At 42.5% G+C, this 22,904-nt stretch overlaps 2 protein-coding genes across 11 annotated transcripts in view; one reads left to right on the plus strand and one right to left on the minus strand.

The window, feature by feature from the left end:
* LOC110260477 (splicing factor, arginine/serine-rich 19-like) lies at nt 7,920-9,342 on the minus strand. The gene is made up of 2 exons (XM_021090802.1): nt 8,622-9,342; nt 7,920-8,077 (listed from the first exon to the last, which is right to left on the minus strand). The coding sequence occupies exon 1, from the start codon at nt 9,340-9,342 to the stop codon at nt 8,641-8,643; it is 702 nt and encodes a 233-aa protein (XP_020946461.1). The 3' UTR covers nt 7,920-8,077; nt 8,622-8,640.
* UBR5 (ubiquitin protein ligase E3 component n-recognin 5) overlaps nt 8,900-22,904 on the plus strand; it is a 148,717-nt gene continuing 134,712 nt past the window's right edge. For 7 of the 10 annotated variants that reach the window (XM_021089030.1, XM_021089032.1, XM_021089038.1 and 4 more), the window contains exon 1: nt 9,224-9,449. In XM_021089030.1, the coding sequence (XP_020944689.1) occupies nt 9,388-9,449 (62 nt within the window). In that variant the 5' untranslated portion in view covers nt 9,224-9,387. Of the gene's footprint in view, nt 9,450-22,904 lie in introns of all 10 variants that reach the window. The other 3 variants (XM_021089033.1, XM_021089034.1, XM_021089039.1) reach the window with 2 other exon arrangements.

Raw genomic sequence — 22,904 nt, forward strand, 5'->3', positions numbered from 1 at the left:
AAGTTTTAAATCTTGTATTTCTTTGCCCAATGTTCCCTGTAATTTATCAGTCTTTGCCTCCAGTTCATTCCCAGTGTCTTGCGTCATCTTCACTAGCATCGGTCTAAAGCCTTTTTCTTGGAGGCTGAGAATCTCCAGATCATTTAGCTATTTTTCTATTTTTTTTTTCCTGCTCCCTTATCTGAGTTTTAGTTCTCTGCCTTTTCATTTTTATAGGTTTTTGGAGTGGTCTCCTTTTTGCAGACAGTAAAGTTGTAGCCTCTCTGACTTCTGCTGTCTGCCCCCCTTGTGGTGGAAGTTGGTAGGGAGGCTTGCTGTAGGCTTCCTGATGGGAGGGACTGGTGCCTGCCCACTGGTAGGTGGGGCTGATTCCTTCCTCTGGTGTGTGGGGCTTTGTCTCTGGGTGAGATTAGAGGCCTGTGTGCCTTGGGGGGGGTGTCTTTAGACAGCCTGTTTACTGATGGGTGGGGCTGTGATCCCACCTGGATTATTGTTTGCCCTGGGGCTTCTCACACTGGTGGGTGGGACTAGATTTTCCCAAAATGGCCACCTCTAGAGGAACATATGCTGATGATTATTCCAGAGAAGTTTGCCTCCATGGTCCCCCCACAGAATGAGGCACAGTTTCCCCCTATTTTCCCAGGAGATCCTCCAAGAACTGCAGTCAGGTCTGACCCAGATTCCTAAGGAGTCTCTACTTTGCCCTGGGACCCAGTGCCCATGAAAGCCTGTGTGTGCCTTTCAAGAATGGGGTCTCTCTTTCTCTGAGTCCCAAGGTGCTCCTGCACACAAGCCCCACTGGCCTTCAATGCCAGATGTTGCTTGGGCTCTTTCTCACAATACCAGATCCCCAGATGTGGGGGCCTGATGTGGGGCTCAGAACTCTCACTCCCATAGGTGAGTCTTTGTGATATAGCTACTTTCCAGTCTGTGGCCTGCCCACCCAGCAGGTATGGGGATGCTTATGTTGCATAATCGCCCCTCCTACTGTCTTGATATGGCCTCTTGTCTTCTGGAGTAGAGTATCTTTTTTGAAAGTTTCCAGTCCATTTGGTTGAAGGTTGTTCAGCATTTGGTTGTACTTCTGCTGTTTTTAGGAGAGAAGGTGAACTCCAGTCCTTCTACTCCACCATCTTTTTTTTTTTTTTTTTTTGTCTTTTTGCCTTTTTCTTGAGTCACTCCCACGGCCTATGGAGGTTCCCAGGCTAGGGATCTAATCGGAGCTGTAGCCACCGGCCTGTGCCATAGCCACAGCAACATGGGATCCTTAATCCACTGAGCAAGGCCAATTCTTCATGTTGTCTTCCTGATGAAAAGAAATTCTTATTTATAATATTGTCTAAGAAAATGATCCTGTCTCTCTATTACTAGAGCTTTCATGTCCAGTTTAGGATATTTATTCCTATCCTAAGGTCATATAGATATCATTTTATATTATCTTCTTAGAGATTTTATTATTTTCCTTTTACATTTACATCTGCAGCCCACCTGGATCTTTGTGTATGATGTGGGTAGGGGTTAAGTCTAATTTTCAGAAATAACGATATCCAGGATTTCTCTTATGGTGCAGTGGGATAAGGATCTGGTGTTGTCACTGCAGTGGCTTTAGTTGTTGCTGTGGTACAGGTTCATTCCCTAGGTCACGAACTTCCACATGCCATGGGCATGCCTCCCCTGACCAAAAACAAACAAACAAACAAACAAAAACAAAAAAACACATCCAGTCATCCCAGCACAACTTACTGCAAACATCTTCATTTCCAAATTGCCCTTAAGTGCCTAGGTTATCAATGGCATGTGTTCATTAACATTTGGTCTATGTCTGAGCTCATTATTCTATTTCATTGATCTCTTTGTCTCTTCTTACATGTCTGCGTAAGTTTGAAAAACAACTTGTGCAGTTCTACTGGTGTGGAGGAGAAATATTGGAATTTTTATTGAGATGGTACTAAATCTATAGATCAGTTTAGGAAGACTTTACAACTTCACGCTAGTAGTTGTACTAGTCCAAAACGTGGTATATTCCTCCAATTTTAAAGGATCATCTTTGATTTCTCTTAAATATGTTTTAAAGTTCTCTACGTAGAGATCGCATACATCTTTTATTGAATTTAGTCTTATTAGACATTTTATAATTTTTATTTTTTATTTTTAGGCTGCCCTACAGCATATGCTGTATGGAGTTCCCAAGCCAGGGGTCAGATACGAGCCGCAGTTGTGACCTATGCCACAGCTGTGGCAATGCTGGATGCTTTAACCCACTACGCCAGGCTGGGATCAAATCTTCATCCTGGTGCTGCAAAGACACTGCCAATCCTGTTGCACCACAGCAGGAATTCCATTTTATATAATTTTAAATGATATTTTTAAAATTTAATTTTCTAATTCTTTGGGGTTTTTTTGATATGTTGAAAACAATTGATTTTGTTGGACATTAGCCTTATTTTTAGCTATTTTATTAATCTTGGTTATTAATTCTAATTTTATATATTTAAATATTTCCTGTGAAAATAATGTGTTTTTTTTTTTAATATCTTCCTTTCCAAAACCTATATATATATTTTGAGAGATAAACAGTTTTTACTAGACACAGATCAGGAGTCTATGAGTCTTGACCTCTCCATGCTGGTTTTGGTCCCCACATTCTTCTTGGCTCATTTGAGCTGCTTCCTCTTCCTGCAGTGAATCTTGACCTCATCCTTCCTCTTTTTTTCCAAGGTTGTTGCCACTTCCTAGTACTTCTAGACCCATTTATAAAGCAGGTGACCCAGGTGGGCAAACTTATATATCGGCTTCAAACACACAAACGTGAACAGAAATGATCATCTGCTTTTTCTTGTCTAACACATTGAGGTGCTCTAGAGTGGCCTGGTCATGCTTTTTGGGGCAACGGGTATTGAACAGTCTACTTGAAGATGTGCTTGGGGACCCAGAAGTAGAAAGGACCATTGGACAGGTTGGTGTTATGTGCTTGTGGAAAAGGCCAAGGCATGGCACCTCAACTTAATTCTGGAGAAGTTTGGGAGAGATGTTAATGTCCTCACAGTACATGGCCAGGACTTTGGAGCCCAGCAATACCTGCCTGGTGCCTTCAGGTAGCCCTGGAAATGGTTTCAACCATTGATGACTGTCATCTGTCCTGCTGACAACTTTGGCAGCTGCCTCAGAAAATTAACCCCTATACTTTAAAATTATTTTTCTTTTCTTATTGCACTAGCTGGAAACCTAGTGCAGTGTTGAAAAGGAGTGGTGAGAACAGACATCCTTTTTTCCAGTCTTGAGGTAAAAGCTTTCAGCATTTTACCATTACAAAAGAAATTTCCTGTAGGATTTTTAGAAATACTCTTTTTCAAATTAAAGAAGTCTCCTTTTGGAGTGCCCTTTGTGGCTCAGTGGTAATGAACCTGACTAGTGTCCATGGGGTTGCTGGTTCAATCCTTGGCCTCGCTCAGTGGGTTAAGGATCTGGCATTGCTGTGCGCTGTGGTGTAGGTCATGAGCCATTATGTAAGTCGCAGACATGGCTTGGATCCCATGTTGCCGTGGCTGTAGCATAGGCCAGCAGCTGCAACTCCAATTTGACCCTTAGCCTGGGAACTTCTACATGCATTGGGTGCAGCCCTAAAAAGCAAGAAAATAAGTAAATAAGTAAATAAATCCCCTTTTGTTCATAGTTTGCTAGGAAATTTTCTTCACACATGCTTATAGAATTTCGTAACTTTTTTTTTACTCAAAATGATTCAATGATTTTTCTTTTTATTCTGTTAATACGGTGAATTACATTTGTTGATTTTCATGTAAAATCATCCAGCTTGTTTGTGATCTACTCTTTGCTATATCCTGTTGAATTTATTTTACTAATATTTAAGATTTTTTATAAGACAATTTTTTTTTAGAGCAGTTTTAGGTTCACAACAAAGCTGAGAGGAAAGTACAGAGATTTCCCATAAACTCACTGCCCCAACACAGACATAGCCCTGCCCATTAATATCTCCCACTAGAGTGGTCCAGTTGTTGAAATTAGTGAACCTGCATTGACACGTCATTTTCACCAGGAGTTCATAGCTTACATTAGGGTTCTCTTTAGGTGATGTACATTCCGTAGGTTTGGAACATTTTATAACATGTATTCACCATTATAGTCACATACAGAGTAGTTTTACTGCCCTCAGAATCCTCTGTGCTCTATTCATCTTCCTATCTCCATTAACCTCTGGCAACCACTGATCTTATTACCATCCCCATAGTTTTACCTTTTCTAGAATGTGGTATAGCTGGCATCATATAGTATGTAGCCTTTTCAGATAGGCTTCTTTCACTTAGTAACATGCCTTTCAGTTTCTTCCATGTCTTTTCATGCTTGATAGCTCATTTCCTTTTATTAAAAAAAAAAAATTGGGGGAGTTCCTGTCGTGGCTCAGTGGTTAATGAATCTAACTAGGAACCATGAGGTTGCAGGTTCGATCCTTGGCCTTGCTTAGTGGGTTAAGGATCCGGTGTTGCTGTGAGCTGGGTATAGGTTATAGACAAGCCTTGGATCCTGTGTTGCTGTGGCTCTGGCATAGGCTGTCGGCTACAGCTCCAATTCGGCCCCTCGCCTGGGAACCTCCATAATGCTGCGGGTGCGGCCCTAGAAAAGACAATAAATAAATAAATAAATAAATAATTGGGGGCCATGCCTGTAGCATGTGGAAGTTTCCGGGCCAGGGATACTTGTGCCACAGCAGTGACAACATCAGATCCTTAACTCTAGGCTACCAGAGAACTCCTCTTTTCCTTTTAGTGCTGAATAATATTCCATTGTATGAATCTACTGCTGTTTATTTACACATTCACCGCTGTAGGACACTTTGGTTGTTTCCAGCTTTAACCATTATGAATAAAGCTGCTATGAGCATCCGTGTGCAGGTTTTTGTGTAGACATAAATGTCCAGCTCCTTTGGGTAGATAACAAGGAGCACAACTGCTGAATCAGATGTTAGGAGTATGTTTAGTTCTGTAAGAAACTACTAAACTGTCTTCTATGGTGGCTGTACCATTCTGCATTCCCACCAGCAACGGATGAGAGCTCATGTTCTACATCCAGGCCTGCATTTGGATTGTCAGTGTTTTGGATGTTTAAGCCCCATTGTTTATTCAGTCAACATTCACATACCTACATATTTTCCCTTTTCATCCTCACTCTTCATTCTCTTATGCCTCTTTGAGCTTACCCTGGAGAATCATTTTCCTTTTACTTCAATAACACCCTTTAGTATTGGTTGACTGCTAAAAATGTCTCACATTTCTCTTTCTCTGAGTATCTTTATTTTCCTTTCATTCTTGGTCTTAGGAGTGTGCTTTGTACACAAGTGGGGAAAGCTTGAAGTGTCAGGGAGTTGACAAGCCTGGAGCAATCCTCAAATACTGAGGGATGGAATTTATGGATAACTACATCTGGCTCCTCCTGCTCTGTGGGCTAATTCCAAGGTATGTCCTATACAGGTTCTCAGAGGGTCCCCAGTGGGATTGAGTGGCAGTTGCCCACAGTTGTAAAACACACCTCAGCCTATCTTTTATTGGATTTTCTCCTTCCCCTGCCTCATTTCTCCATTTCCATACAGTGCTTCTTGTGAACACTGCTGAAAAAAACGATTTATAGCCAAATCCCTATCTCATGTATGTTTTGGGGGAAACCAAATCGAAGACATGGCTGGTTTCAGAAGTGCAGCCCTTCAAGGCGCAACACAAAGGAAGCAGGGTTCATTAGCACTCATTCACCACCGCACTGGGCATCCTTGGACATTAGTCCCTTTTGTCATAGTTCTGAGTGTCAGTTGGAAGGATTGCTCAGCTTCTTAGCTTCTCACTCGGTCTCTCTGGAGTTGGCATTCATCCCAGGGGGAAAAAGTGGTTCCAAACACAGACCTCACTTCGTTGGGGTCTGTTCATCCCCTGGATCCTAGTTTAGTAAAACATTATTATTCTGTTAACTCTCTTATGCCTTTGAGCAGATTTAAAGAAATAGTTGGCTAACTTTTTAGTTGTCCTCAAAGGGAGAATTAGTCCAAATTGTTAGAAAAGAAGGCCACTCCCACCTCCTTTGGAGACCTGTTCTGACTGCACTTTGACTCTTGAAAAAGCTTCTGCCTGATCCTTGCTTATCGCCATTACTCCCTCCTTCCCCATCCTTGTGATGGGCTTGCACAACTCTGTGCCTTTTTCTCTGTTTTTCTTTTCCTCTTCAAAGTGTGACCCACCTGGAGTTCCCACTGTGGCTCAGCGGAAACGAATCTGACTAGTATCCATGAGGACACAGGTTCGATCCCTGGCCTTGCACAGTGGGTTAAGGATCCAGCATTGCTGTGAGCTGTGGTGTAGGCTGCAGACGTGGCTCGGATCCCACACTGCTGTGGCTATAGGCGTAGGCCAGTGGCAATAGCTCTGATTTGACCCCTAGCCAGGGAGCATCCATATGCTTCAAGTGCAGCCCTAAAAACAAAAAACAAAAGTGTGACCCACCGGAGTGTGGGGAGAGGAAAGTTCTTCCTAACATGCCAGCCAGGGGTAATGCCAAGATGGCTCTCAGTCAAAGACCAAGTTTGAATGGGCTGCCTAGAACAATGAGACTGGCCTTCAACTGGGTCAGAAAGTCTGGGTTCTAGGAAACTATGAGTGGGTAACCTTGAGTTGGAAGCAGAGTAGAAGCACTCTGAATGAAAAGGAAGACAGATGTGGAAGAAAGAGAAATGAAGCAAAGTATGGGCATGGTGTTTGGAATTTGTCCAGGGGCACATCCAAAATGACAAGGTTTAAGTTAGAGGTTCTCTTTTCCCATAATATTCTTGAAAGCTCAGCTTAAGTGACATTTCTAATTCTCTTGGATGGAACCACTTCCTCCTTTAACTTTCATAGCACTCTTATTGTATTTATCATATCACATTTTTTTCCCTATTGACTTTGAATAGTCTATTCCTTCTAAATTATTAACTAGATGGCATATACCATTGTGGTATAGTGGAAAGAGCAATGGAATCAGGTTAGATGACTTAGGTTTAAGTCTCATCTTCAGCACTTACCGTAAGTGTTTTAGCCTCAGTGTCCTCATCTATATAATGGAGAGAATATTATTTACCCCAGAGGGTGCTATTAAAAGACCTAAGTGTATAAAGTAGTATGTAGTCAAGTGATACATTTGCCAAGTGGCACATAGTGAGACAAATAAAAGCATCTGCTGAGACTACTATTATAAAGTGGTCTAGGAGCTTGAACACTTGTTTACTTGTTTAGGCCTCACTGAAACCCTATATAGATCTATTACTATGGAATATTTCGCAAATGAGAAATATTTATGACAGGTTAAATGATTTAATAAAAGTCACATTAAGCAACAGAAACAGGGCACAAATTCACATCTGTCTAGCTCCAAAACCAGCAGTGTCCACTGGTCTACCCTGCTTCCCTATGTCTCCCATGGACTTCTAATAGACAGTGGCCTTGAAGTCACTTTTTAGTCTAAATTAATCTGGGCCAATTTGGAGCTGGCGACCTACAAAAGTGTTCCATTATCTGTCTCCAGGGCTATTTACGCTATCTTAATTATAAATAAATTTTCATGTATTTTGTTCAAAAGAACTTCCTAAGCAAAAGAGTGTGTGTGTCTATGTCTGTAATGCATTAGCAGAAGAGTGGTAGTTAATATTAAAAATGTTTCATAGGAACCCTGGTTTAATGAATATCCAAACATACTGGAGAAGAGGCTTCATGTTTTCTTTTTTTTTTTTTTTTAAGGCTCCACCCGGGGCATATGGAGGTTCCCAGGCAAGGGGTCTAATTGGAGCTACAGCTGCTGCCTATGCCACAGCAAGGTGGGATCCAAGCTGCATCTGCAAACTACACCACAGCTCTAAGCAATGTGGGATTCTTAACCCACTGAGCGAAGCCAGGAATCGAACTTGCAACCTCATGGTTCCTAATCGGACTCGTTTCTGCTGCACCATGATGGGGTCTCCTTCACTTTTTTTTTTGTCTTGAAAGAGGTACTTGATTTTCTGAAGCAGCTGTAGAAGCCTTTGAGAAGAAAGCTATGAACTGGTTCCCTAGAAAAAAGCAGATAGATTTAGCAGTTATGATCCCACTGACAGTAAACTGAAGAACGAAACATCTTTGTAGAAGAGATATATCATCTTTCATTTAAAAGTAGTAAAAAAAAAAAAATCGTGAATCATTCAAAGCAGGAAATGGGTGGAAATTTCCACATTTGTCTTCGTGCGGGTATATGATGGTGCTGGTGTTGGGGAAATTGGGGAGATCAGAGTGATAAACGTAGTAGCTGCAAAGTCAGCTCTAGGATCCTACTATTGGACCTTCTGGAAAGGTTCTTACATAACTACCTTACTTCTACAGTAAAAGGCTGTGTATTTCTTGCCCCTTGACTAATTTTACATTTCCACTTTAAATATAGCTGCGGATCAAGGACGAGAAACAACAAAAACCCCCTAAGGGTCCGCAAAATAATTAGGGCCTCCCCGAGGGTAATAAGAGCGAGAGAACGAAGAACCCCCTCTTCTTTCCCAGCCCCCCCTTCCCCCGGGGGATACACACTTAGCCTCCCTCCAGTTCTCCCCACCCCGACCGGCTCACCCCTCCGCCTCCTCTTCCCTTAACACGTGCTCTCCGGAACACTCACTCCGGAGATATCCCACCCCCAGGGGGCTGGGCTCGGGATCAGAACGGACCAATCCGCACGCGCCTTACAGCGTCGTGGCCCGACAACGTTGAGCCGCCCAATCGAAAGGGCCTTACCGCCCGTTTCCCGGAGCCCCGCCCCCTCGCAGCCGTGCCCCCGCCCGCCGGTCTCCTCCCTCCTCCTCCTCCTCCCGTTCGCCCCTCCCCCGCGGCTCGGGAGCGGAGCCTGCGAGACGGAGAAACTGGGGCAGAAGTGAAGATGGCGGCGGCGGTGCTGGCGGCGGCGGCGGCGGCTTCTTGCCAGTGACGCGCGGTGCGGGCTCATCTCCCTCCCCACCTCCTTATTCCGGACCCCGTCCGCCGCCGGGACCACACCAGCCCCGCAGCCCGCAGCCCGCCTCGCTCCTCCCTCCCCAGTCGGCCCTTCTCCCGACGCCCGGCTGCCGCTGGCGGCGGCGCGCCCCGGGTCCCGGCCTCGCACTCTTGCGCGCTGTCGCCGGGGGAGCCGGTGGCGTGTTGATCCGCCCTCCTGCCCGGACCGCCGCGCCGCGGACACACGCTCGGCAGGGAGGCGGCAGCGGCCCCTGCGCATTTGCTTCTCTCCTTTTGGGGACTGGGAGGTGGCGGCGGCGGCGGCTGTGGGTTTTGGGGAGGGGAAGGGATCCGGGGGGTGCATAGCGGGAGGGGGCAGTCCTCCGGAGGAGGACGAGAAGGAAGCACCATGACGTCCATCCATTTCGTGGTTCACCCGCTGCCGGGCACCGAGGACCAGCTCAATGACAGGTAATAGGGCCAGCGGGCGGGCGGGCGGGCGGGGGGAGGGGCGCCTCCCCGCCCTCCCCTCCCCCACGGGGCCGCGCCGGGGCGGGCGCCGGTGTTTACGCGCCGACCGGCCGGCGGGGGAACGGGGGTCCTCACTGCCCCCGGCTAGGCCCCTCCGGGGTAAACTTCTGGTCCTGGGGCCCCGGGGCCGCGGGGGCGGTGGGGAGCGTGGTGTGGACGGGAAAGCGCACTGCACCCTCCTTCCTACACCCCCGCCCCCCCTCCACGGAGGAGCCGCGTTGAACTCGGTGGAGATGGGAGGGGGGGTCCGGCTCCCGGTGTGTGTGTGTGTGGGGGGGGGGGCATGTAATTACCGCCCGGCCCAGGCCCGAGGAATCCATATTAGTCAAAGTTGAATTGAGACAGACAATGCGGATGGGGGATGGTGGAGGTAAAAAGAGAGGGAAGAGGAGAAGCCGGGCGTGGGGCCCCGGGGTAGGCTGGGCTCGCCCGGGCCCCGGGGAGCCGTGTCCGGTGGGGTGTTCTGGACCATCCGGGCCTGGAGATCCCGGGGGAGGGGGGTGGGTGGGGAGAAGCTGATTCCCGGCAGATCGCGGTTGGGGGGAGGGAGGAAGCGCCATGATTATTGTTATTATTATTAAATTTGAGTCCCTGCAGTGAGGTTTGCCTGTCCCGGGAGGGGATAAATTTAGGCGGAGGTGGGGAAGTGGATTGGGTTCCCTTTGCTCTGCTTCTCCCGAAATGATGCTGGCAGCTCCTGCTCCCGGCCCCTATGTTGCGAGCTTTTTTGTTTCCTTTTTTATTCTAATGATAGTGTTTTCCTGAGTTGTAATTTGACAGCTGAAAACCGTGCGTAGAGTCAAAGGAAAACTCTTGCGTTTGCAGTTCGCACTGCTGCTTTTCTTAACATGCTGTAAATTTCTGGGATGGGTTTTGCTCTGGGCGGAGGAGGATTTATGATTTTTTTTTTTTTTTTTTTTTGTCTTTCATAAGAAGGCTGTTTTGGCCCTGGATTCCTCCCCTTCCCTCCTCCACCGTTCAGTGCCAGTTTAGGATATTGAATTGCAGGGCCGCATGCTCTCAGGGAACTGAGATAAAGCAGGAAAAGTTCCTTCACTGTTGCAAAACAGCCTCCGAGGAGGTTGAGGGAAGACTCCATTAAAGCCAGTCTTAGAATCCAGGACTCAGATCTAATGATGGGCTAAGTATTTACAGGGTTAGAGAGTGGGACATTTTAAGCCTCCTTCTCTCCCAACACTTTCGCTGCTCTCTATTCCTTTTGAGTTTAGAAGGCCATCTCGGCTCAAGTTTAGAAGTTAGATATTTTTGTTAAGTGACCGGTGACATAAATTGCATGACGCCCTGTTTGTCATGCGCTTCCCGGAGGGAGGAAGAGGCCTAACTTGCTGCTAAGATATTGGCCTCGGTCTGGGAGTGGGGCGAACAGCTTTTCGATCCGAGAAGCTGGAGGCTTCTGGCATTGGGTTCGGATTTGTCTAATCTTTGCTGTAGCCATATTGTATTTAACATGTTTGTGAAACTTTTGGAATACTTTCTGAAAATATTAACCATTTGGAGTTGTCACGTAGTTCCTTTAAATACTGGGATGAGTTCTAAGTCATTTATTTTAAGATTTTGTAATTCAGTCCTTACTCCAGTTTTATTTCATTACGGATCTTTTGTTAAGACTTTCTCATAAGTTTTTTTTTTTTTTTTTTGTAAATTTTAGAACCAGGCTTGTAGTCAGGATAGCTGTACTGTCATTCATAGAACCAAGTTGATAGTGCTTGTGGTGCACCTTGTCTTGTACCTCAGAAAATTTGAACCAAGAGAGAAGTAGGGCATGTTTTCTATATTAGTTCTAACTTTATATACCAGGAATCCTGACTAGCTTACTCAATTGACTATGCATGCCTAAACGTATTTTGCAGTTGTGTTGGGCACTTTGAATAATTTTTGAGCACTCCTTTTGTTTCAGCTAGTCTCAGAAATTAACATGTATCTTTTTAAAGCTACCTTATCTTTTTTTTAAATTTCTGGTGTAAACAATCAGCTTTGTTTTTGATTTCCTGTAGGGTCAATATTCGATATTAAGCATATTTGGGTTGTCTTCAGTTTTCATTTAATGAAGTTAAGAAAAGACAGATGGATTTGATGAGATCATGGCATCAGAGGTGGCAGATATTTGAAAAAATAGGAAAGAAAATCTTAGGAACCTATAATTGTATCTAGAAGCAGTAAAAATGTCTGGTCTGTTGAGATTTATGAAGGCAGCATTTGAGATAGTCATGCTCCCTCAGTTTGAAAGTGGTTGACTTGATGGAGCTGTTCTGTGTCTCCCCTTCAAAAGAAAAATCGAGTTTGCATATCTAGTTGCAGAGTAATAAGATCAACCTATTGCTGCATTGCTTTGAGTGAAATCTCTTTCCAGAAGAGCTTGGTTTTCTGGAACCTTTTAACTTACTAGAATAAACCCAGAATATTTTTGTCTTCATATAAAAATCTACCAAGTGTTAGTAAGTTTTGATAATAGGAAAGAGTGCATATTTCTATGGCTTGATTTTTTTTTTTAATCTGCAAAATGTATCTATGATAGTCACAAATGAAATGATAAATGATTGTTTTGGATGAAAAAGGCTATAATTAGGTAGACTTTAGTCTTCACTGGAAAAGCAGTAAGATTGGACAGGCAACATGGTAATGCAATAAATTGCTCAGTTGAAGAAAACTTTAGGGGACTCAAAACAAATTTGTGTATTTTCTTTTACAAATACATTTTCTTTTTAAAACAGCCACATCCTGTTAAAAGTCATGTTTTGTTTAGTGTAATACTGCGATATCTTAAACTTCTAAAATGGACTCAGCATTAAAAAAAAACCCAGTTATATCTGATTTTTTTTTTCTGTTTTTATACTTGCTGTTTTTGTGATAGTCTTTGTGTATTAGGTTAAAATTTTAAATTATTGGCCCTGGGAGATGAAATAATTTGGTAGGTGAATATAGGTGTAAATGGCTAGGGCAGAGGAAGGGAATTCAGAGAGCATGGGATGTTGGTTGTGGCTTTCCAGAGTGATTACAGGGTCCCTGGTCCAGAGTGCGGGCCCTCTTGGCAAATTTTGTGGAGTTGAAACCTTTTAGTGCTCTGATATTCTTGAGACATTTTGATTTCTTTCTGGTGAATTTCTTGAGTTAGTATTGTGTTTTTGCTTAAAACACTGTCTCAGAGAAATAGCAAAAGCCATACCAAGCACATGGTTCTGCATGTTGAGATTGAGAGGAGAGCTGGGAGTGCCAGCTCACCGAGCCCTGGAAAGTGCCAAAGAAGTCACATAGACCAGTCTTTTCATTAACGTGCTGGAGAAGCAGGCCAAGTTTGGGAGTTTATGCAGGGTACTGACAGATGGGTCTTCTCATTTTTAAAGCTCGGGGCCCTTTCCACTCTTCCATATCCACATGACCTGCCTTCCAGGATATTTCTGCTTTCTGAGGCATCCTAACCTTAGAGCAGCCACTTGTCTGAGAGTTTTCAACTTCCCCTTCCTCTCAACTCCTTCCTCCTTCCTGGGCTCCTTCTTGATTTAGGGGGGTGGACCCTCTTAACCCTTTTGTTGGGAGTGAACCCTCTTACCCCTTCCTAGTGTCTAGGTTAGGAGAGGCTTTTTAAGGTGATGCGAGTATGTCCCTTTGACTTTTCCCTGTCCCGAATCAATCCTGGGGATGCAGGTTGGCTGCAGTTCTCATTGCTGGTCTAGATGTGGAATTTTCCTTTGAGCTTTGCTTTTTTGCATGTGTGATCGTAAACAGTCTTGGCTGGGATTATCACATCAAAAGGGTCTTTCTCTAAGGAGCTCCCCCTTTAGGTGCCCAGTAAGTAAGGCTACCTAGTAGGATAGTTTAGACAGGAGTTTGAAATTTGGAATTCCTAAACCTGAGTTTGTCTTAGCCATACTTTTTAACTCTGTTATGGCAGGCCAGTCATTTAACCACTTAGAACCTTATTCCCGTCTCTACTACTCCCTACCCCCTACACACCTCAGTATCTAAGTCAGGCATAGTAACCACCTTGTGGTTGGGGAAGAACTGTTAAGCTAGTGGGTGGGAGAACACAGTATTGTAATATAGGTTCTGTGATAGAAGAGAGTGTAAAGAGGTGGTTACTTTTTCTGCTCTATGTGTTGTCTGGTTTCCAAAGAGAAAAGTAGGAAGTCAAAGAAATTGCCCTAGAATATCCTTAGCATTGAGTGCAGAATCCACACACTCTTTCGATCAGTGGTTCTCAACCGTGTGCAATTTTTGCCCCCACAGGGGCTATTTGGCTGTGTTTGGAGACACTTTTTTTTTTTTCTTTTTTTTTTAATCGTCTCAGTTGGGGCATTGCTACTGGCCTCCAGTGAGTAGGTAGAGGCCAGAGATCCTACTAAACATTCTACAGTGCACAGGAGATCCTTCCACAATAAACTGAACCTGTCCGAAATGTCAGTTGTGCTGAGATTGAGAAACTCTATCCTTGATTATCTTGAATGTATATAGATGTAAAAGTGAATGAAAATTTATGAAGAAAAATTCAAGCAGTATAAGTTAGTCTTTTGTTTGCTTCTTGCTTTTTAGGGCCGAACCCTCGGCATATGGAGGTTCCCAGGATAGGGGTCTAAACGGAGCTATAGCTGCTGGCCTATGCCACAGCCACAGTAATGCAGGATCCTTACCCCACTGAGCGAGGCCAGGGATCGAACCCTCAACCTCATGGTTCCTAGTTGGATTCGTTAACCACTGCGCCACGCATGACGGGAACTCCTCAGACAGTATAAGTTAGTCTTAAAACATGACTTATTTAAATTGAAATTAATTAAAATGAAATAAAATTAACAAGTCAGTTCCATTTAACAGTAGCCCTGTTTCAAGTGCTCTCTGCCCACGTGTAGCTAGTGGACAGTGCAGACGCAGAAAAGACCATGGTCGCTGGGAATTCTCTTGGACTTTGCTGGCATGGAACCTGCTTTTTTGCACAAGGCATGGCATTTAGTAAGTGCTCCGTATTTTTATTAGGAACTGTTGGGTTTTAAAGACTCAGGCATAGCCTCACTTTTTCAGTAGGAGCCAGAAAAAATGCCAGGGATTAGAGCTGAACAAAGGTTGTGATGGGTAGAGGTTGTGATAGTTGAATGCTGCCTAAAATGTCATTGTGCTACACCCAAAACACAAGTGTTAGGGTGGGACAGAGCATCACATCACCAACCCAGTGAGACATCTATTTGATTATTGAGATTGTTACCTAGAAACAATAATGCTAGAGTGACTTTGCTGGGGAAATACAGGCAAGCTTCACGGAAATGATTAAGTGAAGTTGATTAAGGAAATAAGATTATAGGCAGGATATGAAGTAGCCAAACAAAAATTTGAAAATCAGAATGAACAAGGGCAGGTCAGTTTTAAAAATTAAGAAATCAGTGACTAAATTGTAGGTTGAGGAGTACACAGGAGTACAAACTAGGAATAATGGGATGACCTTTAGAAAGGTCAGGATTTTTTCCCTAACAATTAGGTTATTTAGGAAAGAGTCTCTAAAGGAAAGTTTAATCACTTAAGACCATCAGATTACCCTTAAATAGATCAGGTGTATCGAGGGGAGTAATTTTATGTTATGGGAGAATGTACTCCTGTCTTTTTGCCCCGTTTTTATTGTACATTCACTTGGTCTTTGGTAACCATGGGTCTCACCTCCACAGATACTGAGTGCCAACTATCATTGTGCTAATTATTTTACTAAGGGATTTAAGACCTTGGACTTAGGTCTCCTTGCGGGGGCGGGGCGACGACACACACTCCTGGAATCAATGTCCCACTGAGACAGATAGAGGGATGACTATACTTCTGGTTAAGAAAACAAACTCCATTTATAGTCTGTGTTTTTGTCATTTTGATACCTTGGAATTCTGAGCAAATGACAAAGGCCTGCCCCCTGGCTCACTGTAATTATGGACTCTTGATTTGTTTTTATAATTGATTTTTAAGTTTTACTTTGAAGATTATTTTAAAGCTTTGTATTATGGAGAATTTCAAGCGTATACAAAAGTAGAGAGGATAGTGTAATGAATATCTATATACAATAGTCATTTATTCATGGCCAGTCTGATTTCAAGCCTCTTCCTTATTTATTCCTTTTCCTCAGATTATTTAATTGATTATTATGTATCTCAGTGATGAAAATGTTTAAAAAGTCGCCTTAATCTCAAAAGTTTAATCTGTTCAGATGTTCCTGTCTTGGAAATGCTTATTTTTGATGATTGACAGTTTTGGAATTTTACATAATAAAACTGATTGAGTGTTAACATGTTACAAAATTTGACATTCTTAAGAATAAGAGAAATTTTCTTTGGATGATAGTCTTAGAAGGACAGGCAGTACCACACTGGAAATCTTCAGGTTCTTTCCAGGTCGACCAATACTGTCACTTCTTAACATCTAGTGTGATGGCTTTTTATTAGTAAGTTACTTGTACGAGTTATTAATGATAGTAGGATGGGATTCTTGAAATTAAGTGACTGTCTGTGGGGCACATTGAGAAATAAGTCATGTCAAAATTCCTTCTAAGTTAATATATAGAAGTAAGACTGCTAGTAAAATGAATTTGGCTATTAGAAATTATTCACATTTTATATTATTTTCTTATTTTTCTTAATAGATCTTTTAGATTTTTTTCTTAATATATCATTTTCTTAATATTTTTTTCTTAATACATCACTGTAGTGACAATACACCCCTTCAAAATGAGAAATATGGTAAATTCTTAGGTAACTGCTTTGTGACATTCTCAGTTTTATCAGGATATTGAGTAAAACATTAAAAATTAATGTTATTAAAAAATTAATGTTATTAAATTAATGTTATTTCACATGTAAATAAAGATAAAATTTGCTTTACCTAAATGGCAAAAGTAATGTTATTTGTTCAGTTTCCACTGGTACCATTCATTTTTAAAATGTTTTCAACTTTATTTTTTTTTATTTTTTTTTAATGTGGATTCAAGTTGCCACAGGTTTATTTATTTATTTATTTTTTGTCTTTTTAGCTATTTCTTGGGCCGCTCCCGCAGCATATGGAGGTTTCCAGGCTAGGGGTTGAATCGGAGCTGTAGCCACCAGCCTATGCCAGAGCCACAGCAACGCGGGATCCGAGCCACGTCTGCAACCTACACCACAGCTCACGGCAACGCCGGATCGTTAACCCCCTGTGCAAGGGCAGGGACCGAACCCGCAACCTCATGGTTCCTAGTCGGATTCGTTAACCACTGCGCCACGACGGGAACTCCTCAACTTTATTCTGTAACGTTGGAATACTACTCAGCCATAAAAAAGAATGAAATAATGCTATTTGCAGCAACATGGATGCAACTAGAGATTCTCATACTAAGTGAAGTAAGTCAGAAAGAGAAAGACAAATACCATATGATATCACTTATATGTGGAATCTAAAATAGGGCACAAATGAACCTATTGCAGAAAAGAAAAACTCAATGACATGGAGAACAGATTTGTGATTGCCAAGGGGAAGGATGTAGAATGGACTGGGAGTTTGGAGTTGGGTGGTGCAAACTGTTACACTTAGAATGAATAAACAACAAGGTCCTACCGTGTAGCATAGGAAACTATACCCAATCTCCTGGGATAGGTCATGATGGAAAATAATATAAGAAAGGGAACATATATGTATATATGACTGGGTCACTTTGCAGTACAGTGGAAATTGGCACAGCATTGTAAATCAATTATACTTTAATAAAAAATAAAATTATTAGTAACAGTATAATTTACATATAATAAAATATATGTAAATATAATAAAATGTACCCTTTTTTTTTTCTTTCTTTTTTTTGTCTTTTCTAGGGTCGCTCCCTCGGTACATGGAGGTTCCCAGGCTAGGAGTCTAATCAGAGCTGTAGCCACCCGCCTATGCCAGAGCCACAGCAACACGGGATCCGAGCCGCATCTGCAAACTACACCATAGCTCATGGCAACGCCGGATCCTCAACCCACTGAACAAGGCCAGGGACCGAACCTGCAACTTCATGGTTCCTAGTCGGATTTGTTAACCACTGTGCCAAGATAGGAACTCCACTGCCCATTTTTTAAAAGTGTATAGTTTGATGAATTTTCACAGATGTATACAGTTGTGCAGCTACCACTGCAATCAAGATAAGAACATTTTGGAGTTCCCGTCGTGGTCCCCCCCACCCCCCGTTTCCCTGGTCCCCTTTGCATTCTCAGTCCCTACCCCTACCACCCATTTCTGAAAACAACCATTCTTTCTCTCGCTGTAATTTTTCCTTGGAATTTCATGGAAGTGGAATGATCTATCAGGTATCTTTTCCTTAGCACAAGTAGCAGTTTTTCTTCTTTTGTATTTGTGGTGGTAGTATTTCATGGTTTGGTTATTCCAGTTTTTTAATCTGTTTTCTAGCTGATGGAAGTTTGGGTTGTTTTCAGCTTCTGGCCTTTCCTTGTCTTTATTTTTTAAAAAAATTCCTTGTTCTAAAAAACAATCTTAGAGAAGATTTGGAAAACAAAGAAGATCAATTTAAAAAGTTGAGGGCTTAGTAGATGCAAACTATGGCATTTGGAGTGCATAAGCCGTGAGATTCTGCTTTACAGCACAGGGAACTCTTTCTAACCACTTGTGATGGAGGATAATGTGGAAAAAAAAATATATATATATGTGTAACTGGGTTACTTTGTTGTATGCCAGAAGTTGACAAAACGTTGTAAATCAACTATAATAAAAATTTTTTAAAAAGTCTAGGTAGGAAGAGTACTGTCACTGGTAATATTTTGGTGACTTTCTGGTCCTTTTTTTTCCTGTCCGTGGATTAAAAGAAAATACAGTTGTGATCGTGCTGGGTATAATTTTATGTATTTGAAATTTTTCTTGATTCTAACATGTTGCATTATTTTTCATAGGGAATAAGCTACCCCAAATTTAAAAAATTTATGTTTTTCTTTTTCTTTTATTTATTTATTTAAATAATTTTTAAAATTTTCCCACTGTACAGCAAGGGGGTCAGGTTATCCTTACATGTATACATTACAATTACATTTTTTCCCCCCACCCTTTGTTCTGTTGCATCATGAGTATCTAGACAAAGTTCTCAATGCTATTCAGCAGGATCTCCTTGTAAATCTATTCTAAGTCGTGTCTGATAAGCCCAAGAAAGACAAAGACAAATACCATATGATATCACTCTTTTTTTTTTAATTTAAACTTTTCTTTCATTTTATTTTATTGGCCACACTTGCAGCAGGTGGAAGTCCCCCAGCTAGTGTCAAGCCTGAACCATAGCAGGGACTCAAGCTGCTGCAGTGACAATGCTGGATCCGTAATCCTCTGCGCCACGGGAAAGCCTTCATTTTTCTTGATGGCAAATTTTTGTATTGATTTAAATATTGATATATATATATGGTTTTATTTTGGAGTTTCTTTAACAATAGTGGTATTCTAGATTGTTGGTTATAAAGATTATCACAGTGTCCAGTCTAGGAAGCACTGTGAATTGAATGAATCAACAGATTTTTATTTTCTTTCTCATCAAGTGGGCCCCATTTTTGTAGCACAGAAGAGAAAGTGGTAAGAACCTACCATTTCAAGTAATTGGCTCTGCTCCAGCATAAATCTGCTGTTCCAGAATTCAGATGGCAAGGTGTTAGAGCTCTTTCTGTGAACTCAAATACCAGCTTTTCCTCACAGACAATCTGAAACCCCAGAGATGGCCTTTGCCTGAGTGGCTACAGGGACCCTCTTGCTTAGGGGCCTGGGGGAGGCTCACCTGAGTGTTTTCCTCTGACAGATGGCTGCTATGATGTGAAAAGTGGAGGAGCATGGGTTTTGTAAGCTTTAAGAAAAAGCCACATTTGAGATTGAGAAGTTAACTTTTTTTTCTTATTGCTCAATGAATTTATCACATCTGTAGTTGTATAATGATCATCACAATCCAGTTTCACAGGATTTCCATCCCACAATCCAAAGGATTGAGAAGTTAATTGGATGAAAGTCAAAAAACGGAGACAATATGTTAGGGTTATTTTGACGTCTAAATGATGGAAACAGTTTCATACGAAAAGCTTTGAGGGGAGGGCAGTTTGTGCTGTTCAACATCTGTTTCCTTATGTTGTGGGAGTGACTTGTGATTCTTGTCCAAAGGGAATTTGAACAGTTGCTCTCTCATTTGCATAGGGAGACTATCTTTAAAGGGAGCCCCCAGTCAGGCGATTTAACGTCTAGTTTACACATTCATTCTCTTAGTTTGCTGATATGTCTAGTGGTATCTAAGCTTGTCTTCATCTCCTAGAAGATCCTTGGAATTTTACTTAAGTGATTGCTTTTTTTCCAGCTTATCAGGTGTTCTGATTATTATCAGAGAGAGGGAGGAGTCCTTAGATGCTGTGGTTTCTTTCTGTGGTTGTTCTTTGGGGAAGTATAGGAACTACGTTTTTTTCTTTGCTTCCTGCATTTGCCAGCAGGGATGAATACAAATTACTGCCACATGTTCCTACTGACTGCCTCTTAGGTTTCTGTCTCTGCTGAGGGGTTGCAGAACCAGGAACGGGTGTCTTCTGTAGGGGACCTTGGCAGCCCACGGGCTGCAGGTCAGAGATGACGTGGAGGCTGATTTTGTTGGCAGTTGCTCATCTTTCTGCCCCTTCCCTTCTGAGAGCCGAGGGATACTGAAAAATAAATGCTACACTGGCATCCAGAGATAGGAATCAGTCTGTGGTTAGTAGCCACCCCATACCATCCAGAATGTTTTTGGTTTCACAAAACTGTCAAGTGGTGGGGACTCTAGGACAGTTGGTTTTTTGCTTTTATTTTCTGGGGCCTCGTGACTCCTCAGGAGAGTGTTTGGAAATTCTTCAGTTGACATTATAAGATTCAGTCTTTTTTTTTTTTTTTTTTTCTTTTTAGGGCTGCACCCATTGCATATGGAGGTTCCCAGGCTAGGGGTTGAATCGGAGCCACAGCTGCTGGCCCACGCCACAGCCACGGCAACACAGGATCCTTAACCCACTGAGTGAGGCCAGGGATTGAACCCACAACCTCATGATTCCTAGTCAAATTCATTTCCGCTGCGCTGAGATGGGAACTCTGAAGATGCAGTCTTTAATTTGATAAATTCTAGGACATTCTTGGAGGTAATAGCATTTTTTTTTTAACGTGATGTATTTAAAGTTTTGTTGTTGTTTTTTTTTCCCCATGGAAATTTTTTCTGGCAGTAGTGTTGAAGTTTTGTAACAGTGAAATAACCTAAAGGAATTGTAGTCAATTCGTGGTTTTTTTTCTGATTAAGAAGTTCTTTGATTTAAAGTAGTGCTTCTCATAGTGTCTAAAGGGACCACCACCATCAAGAACGAAAGGTGCGAGGACCCTTGTATAAAAGGCTCTCCCCGACATTTCTTTATTTTAGAAGAAGTTGATGACAGCGAATAGGCCCAAGCTCACCAGTTCCTCACTGCCTCCCGCTGTCCTTTCCCCCTTAGACTAAGTTCTGTGGTTGTCTGAGAATGGTGTATTTTCCTGCCCTTCGAGGCTACAATAATTTTTGTTTGCTTTTCACTTTTTACAAATGAAATTTAAAAAATTTGAGTCAAGGTGTGTAAGTATTACATCCATCCTCTCCAGAACTATAAGACACTTGAGAGAATGGCATTTTTTGTTTGTTTGTTTCTTTTTAGGGCCGTACCCCCGGCACATGGAAGTTCCCAGGCTAGGGGTCGAATTGGAGCTGCAGCTGCTGTGCACAGCCACAGCAACCCCACATCTGAGACATATCTGTGAACTATACCATAGTTTGTGGCAAACACCAGATGCTTGACCCTCAGAGCTAGGCCAGGGATTGAACTCACAGCCTCGTGGTTCCTTGTCGGGACCACGATGGGAACTCCAGGATAGCTTTTTAAAAGCAGATGTCAGTGCTCCTAGGATAACAGTTTAGTCCGGGGGAGTGATGGCAGACCTGTAGCACACTATGAAAGACCAGTGAAAGAGGTAGTTGAGTTTGACCTGTGTAAACATTTGCCCTGTGTTGCCCGCACAGACACAGTTTAACAGGGTTAAGATTAGTTTCCTTATTCAGTAAATGTCTGTGTGTTTCTCAAACATTGTGCTAGGCCTTGGGTGGCTGCACTGACCCTTCCTGGAACTTGGGTTGAGAAGTATTAGAACCTTTTCTGGTTCACTGGGAAAGTTGAAAAAGAGCGAAGTGATGGACTAGCAAGCCCAGGGAGCGGCATCAGGTGGGTGGGCCATTTTCTTTTTTTTTTAAAGCTTTTACTTTGAAGTAATTATAGACTCACAAGTAGTTGCAAAAATAATGTAGAGAGGTCCCTTGTATTCATAACCCAGCTTCCCCCAATGGTAACATCTTGATTGTGCCAAATATCTTCCACCTCCTTGTCAAAGTACTAGAGATGGTGTCTACTGAAAAAAATGCACAATCTTAAAAGTAGAGAGTTATGTTTTATTTGGAGGACACTCTTAGGTCTTCAAGCCCATGAGGCAGCATCTCAAATAACCCTGCGAAAACTGCTACCAGGAAGCCAAGGGGGAAGGCGGGCTACATCAGAGTTTTGCAAAAAGGGGCAGGTAGTAGGAACAAAAGATTACTGATAAAGAGTTCTCTGACGGCCTAGTGGTTAAAGGATCCGGCGTTGTCACTGCTGTGGTTCAGGTTCAGTCCCTGGCCTGGGAACTTGCCATGATGTGGGCACAGCCACAAAAAGAAATTAAAGAGATTACTGTTAATAAAACTAGGTATTTCAAAGTTAAGGAATTTAGTGCTTTTCTGTGTATGGGAAGATGGCAAGCGTCTGGGCTCACTGAAAGCATTACTTTGGTACATACTTCAGCCGTGTGGCGTCGGGTTTTTTACGTTCTGAGTTTCCTCAAGCTCTGCACCTTTGCTGGTGGCTGTGCTAGATGGCAGGTATTCTGTGTTTGCTTCCTGACTTCCCTCAGGGCCCGTCACTGGGGGAGTGGCTGCAGTCACTGATGGCTGCAACATCCTTTGTTTACGGATATGGCAGGCAAGCATTTTATTTTTCAATGGAAAGGAGCTTTTTCCCCAAACGCATTTTTAAAAATTTCTCTGCTAAGGTAACATAGATTAGAGGACACAGATTTTAAGAAAACTTGGTATTCTTAGATGGTTTTGAATTGATGGGATATATAGTTGGCAGTGACAAGTTTTCAGTCTTTGATATGATGGTACTGGAACATAAATTGAAGGGAAACAGTCGTTGGGGAGTTGTTTTTTGTGCATCTGAAACCAACTGGCCATGTGACCATGAATAAAGGATGTAACTCATTTGTAAAATAAGAGAATTGGACCAGGTTGTTTAGGTTTTTTCCCTGCTCCAATTTCTGTGCTCTTAGAATTGGTAGTAGGGAAAAGGTTTCTGTGTTGTAGAA

Source organism: Sus scrofa, chromosome 4, assembly GCF_000003025.6.
Source record: "Sus scrofa isolate TJ Tabasco breed Duroc chromosome 4, Sscrofa11.1, whole genome shotgun sequence".
NCBI classification, from domain to species: domain Eukaryota; kingdom Metazoa; phylum Chordata; class Mammalia; order Artiodactyla; family Suidae; genus Sus; species Sus scrofa.

Bases quoted from the DNA above. Each gene is read 5' to 3' on its own strand.
- LOC110260477 (XM_021090802.1), bottom strand. From the start codon at position 9,342: ATGCACCCCCCGGATCCCTTCCCCTCCCCAAAACCCACAGCCGCCGCC.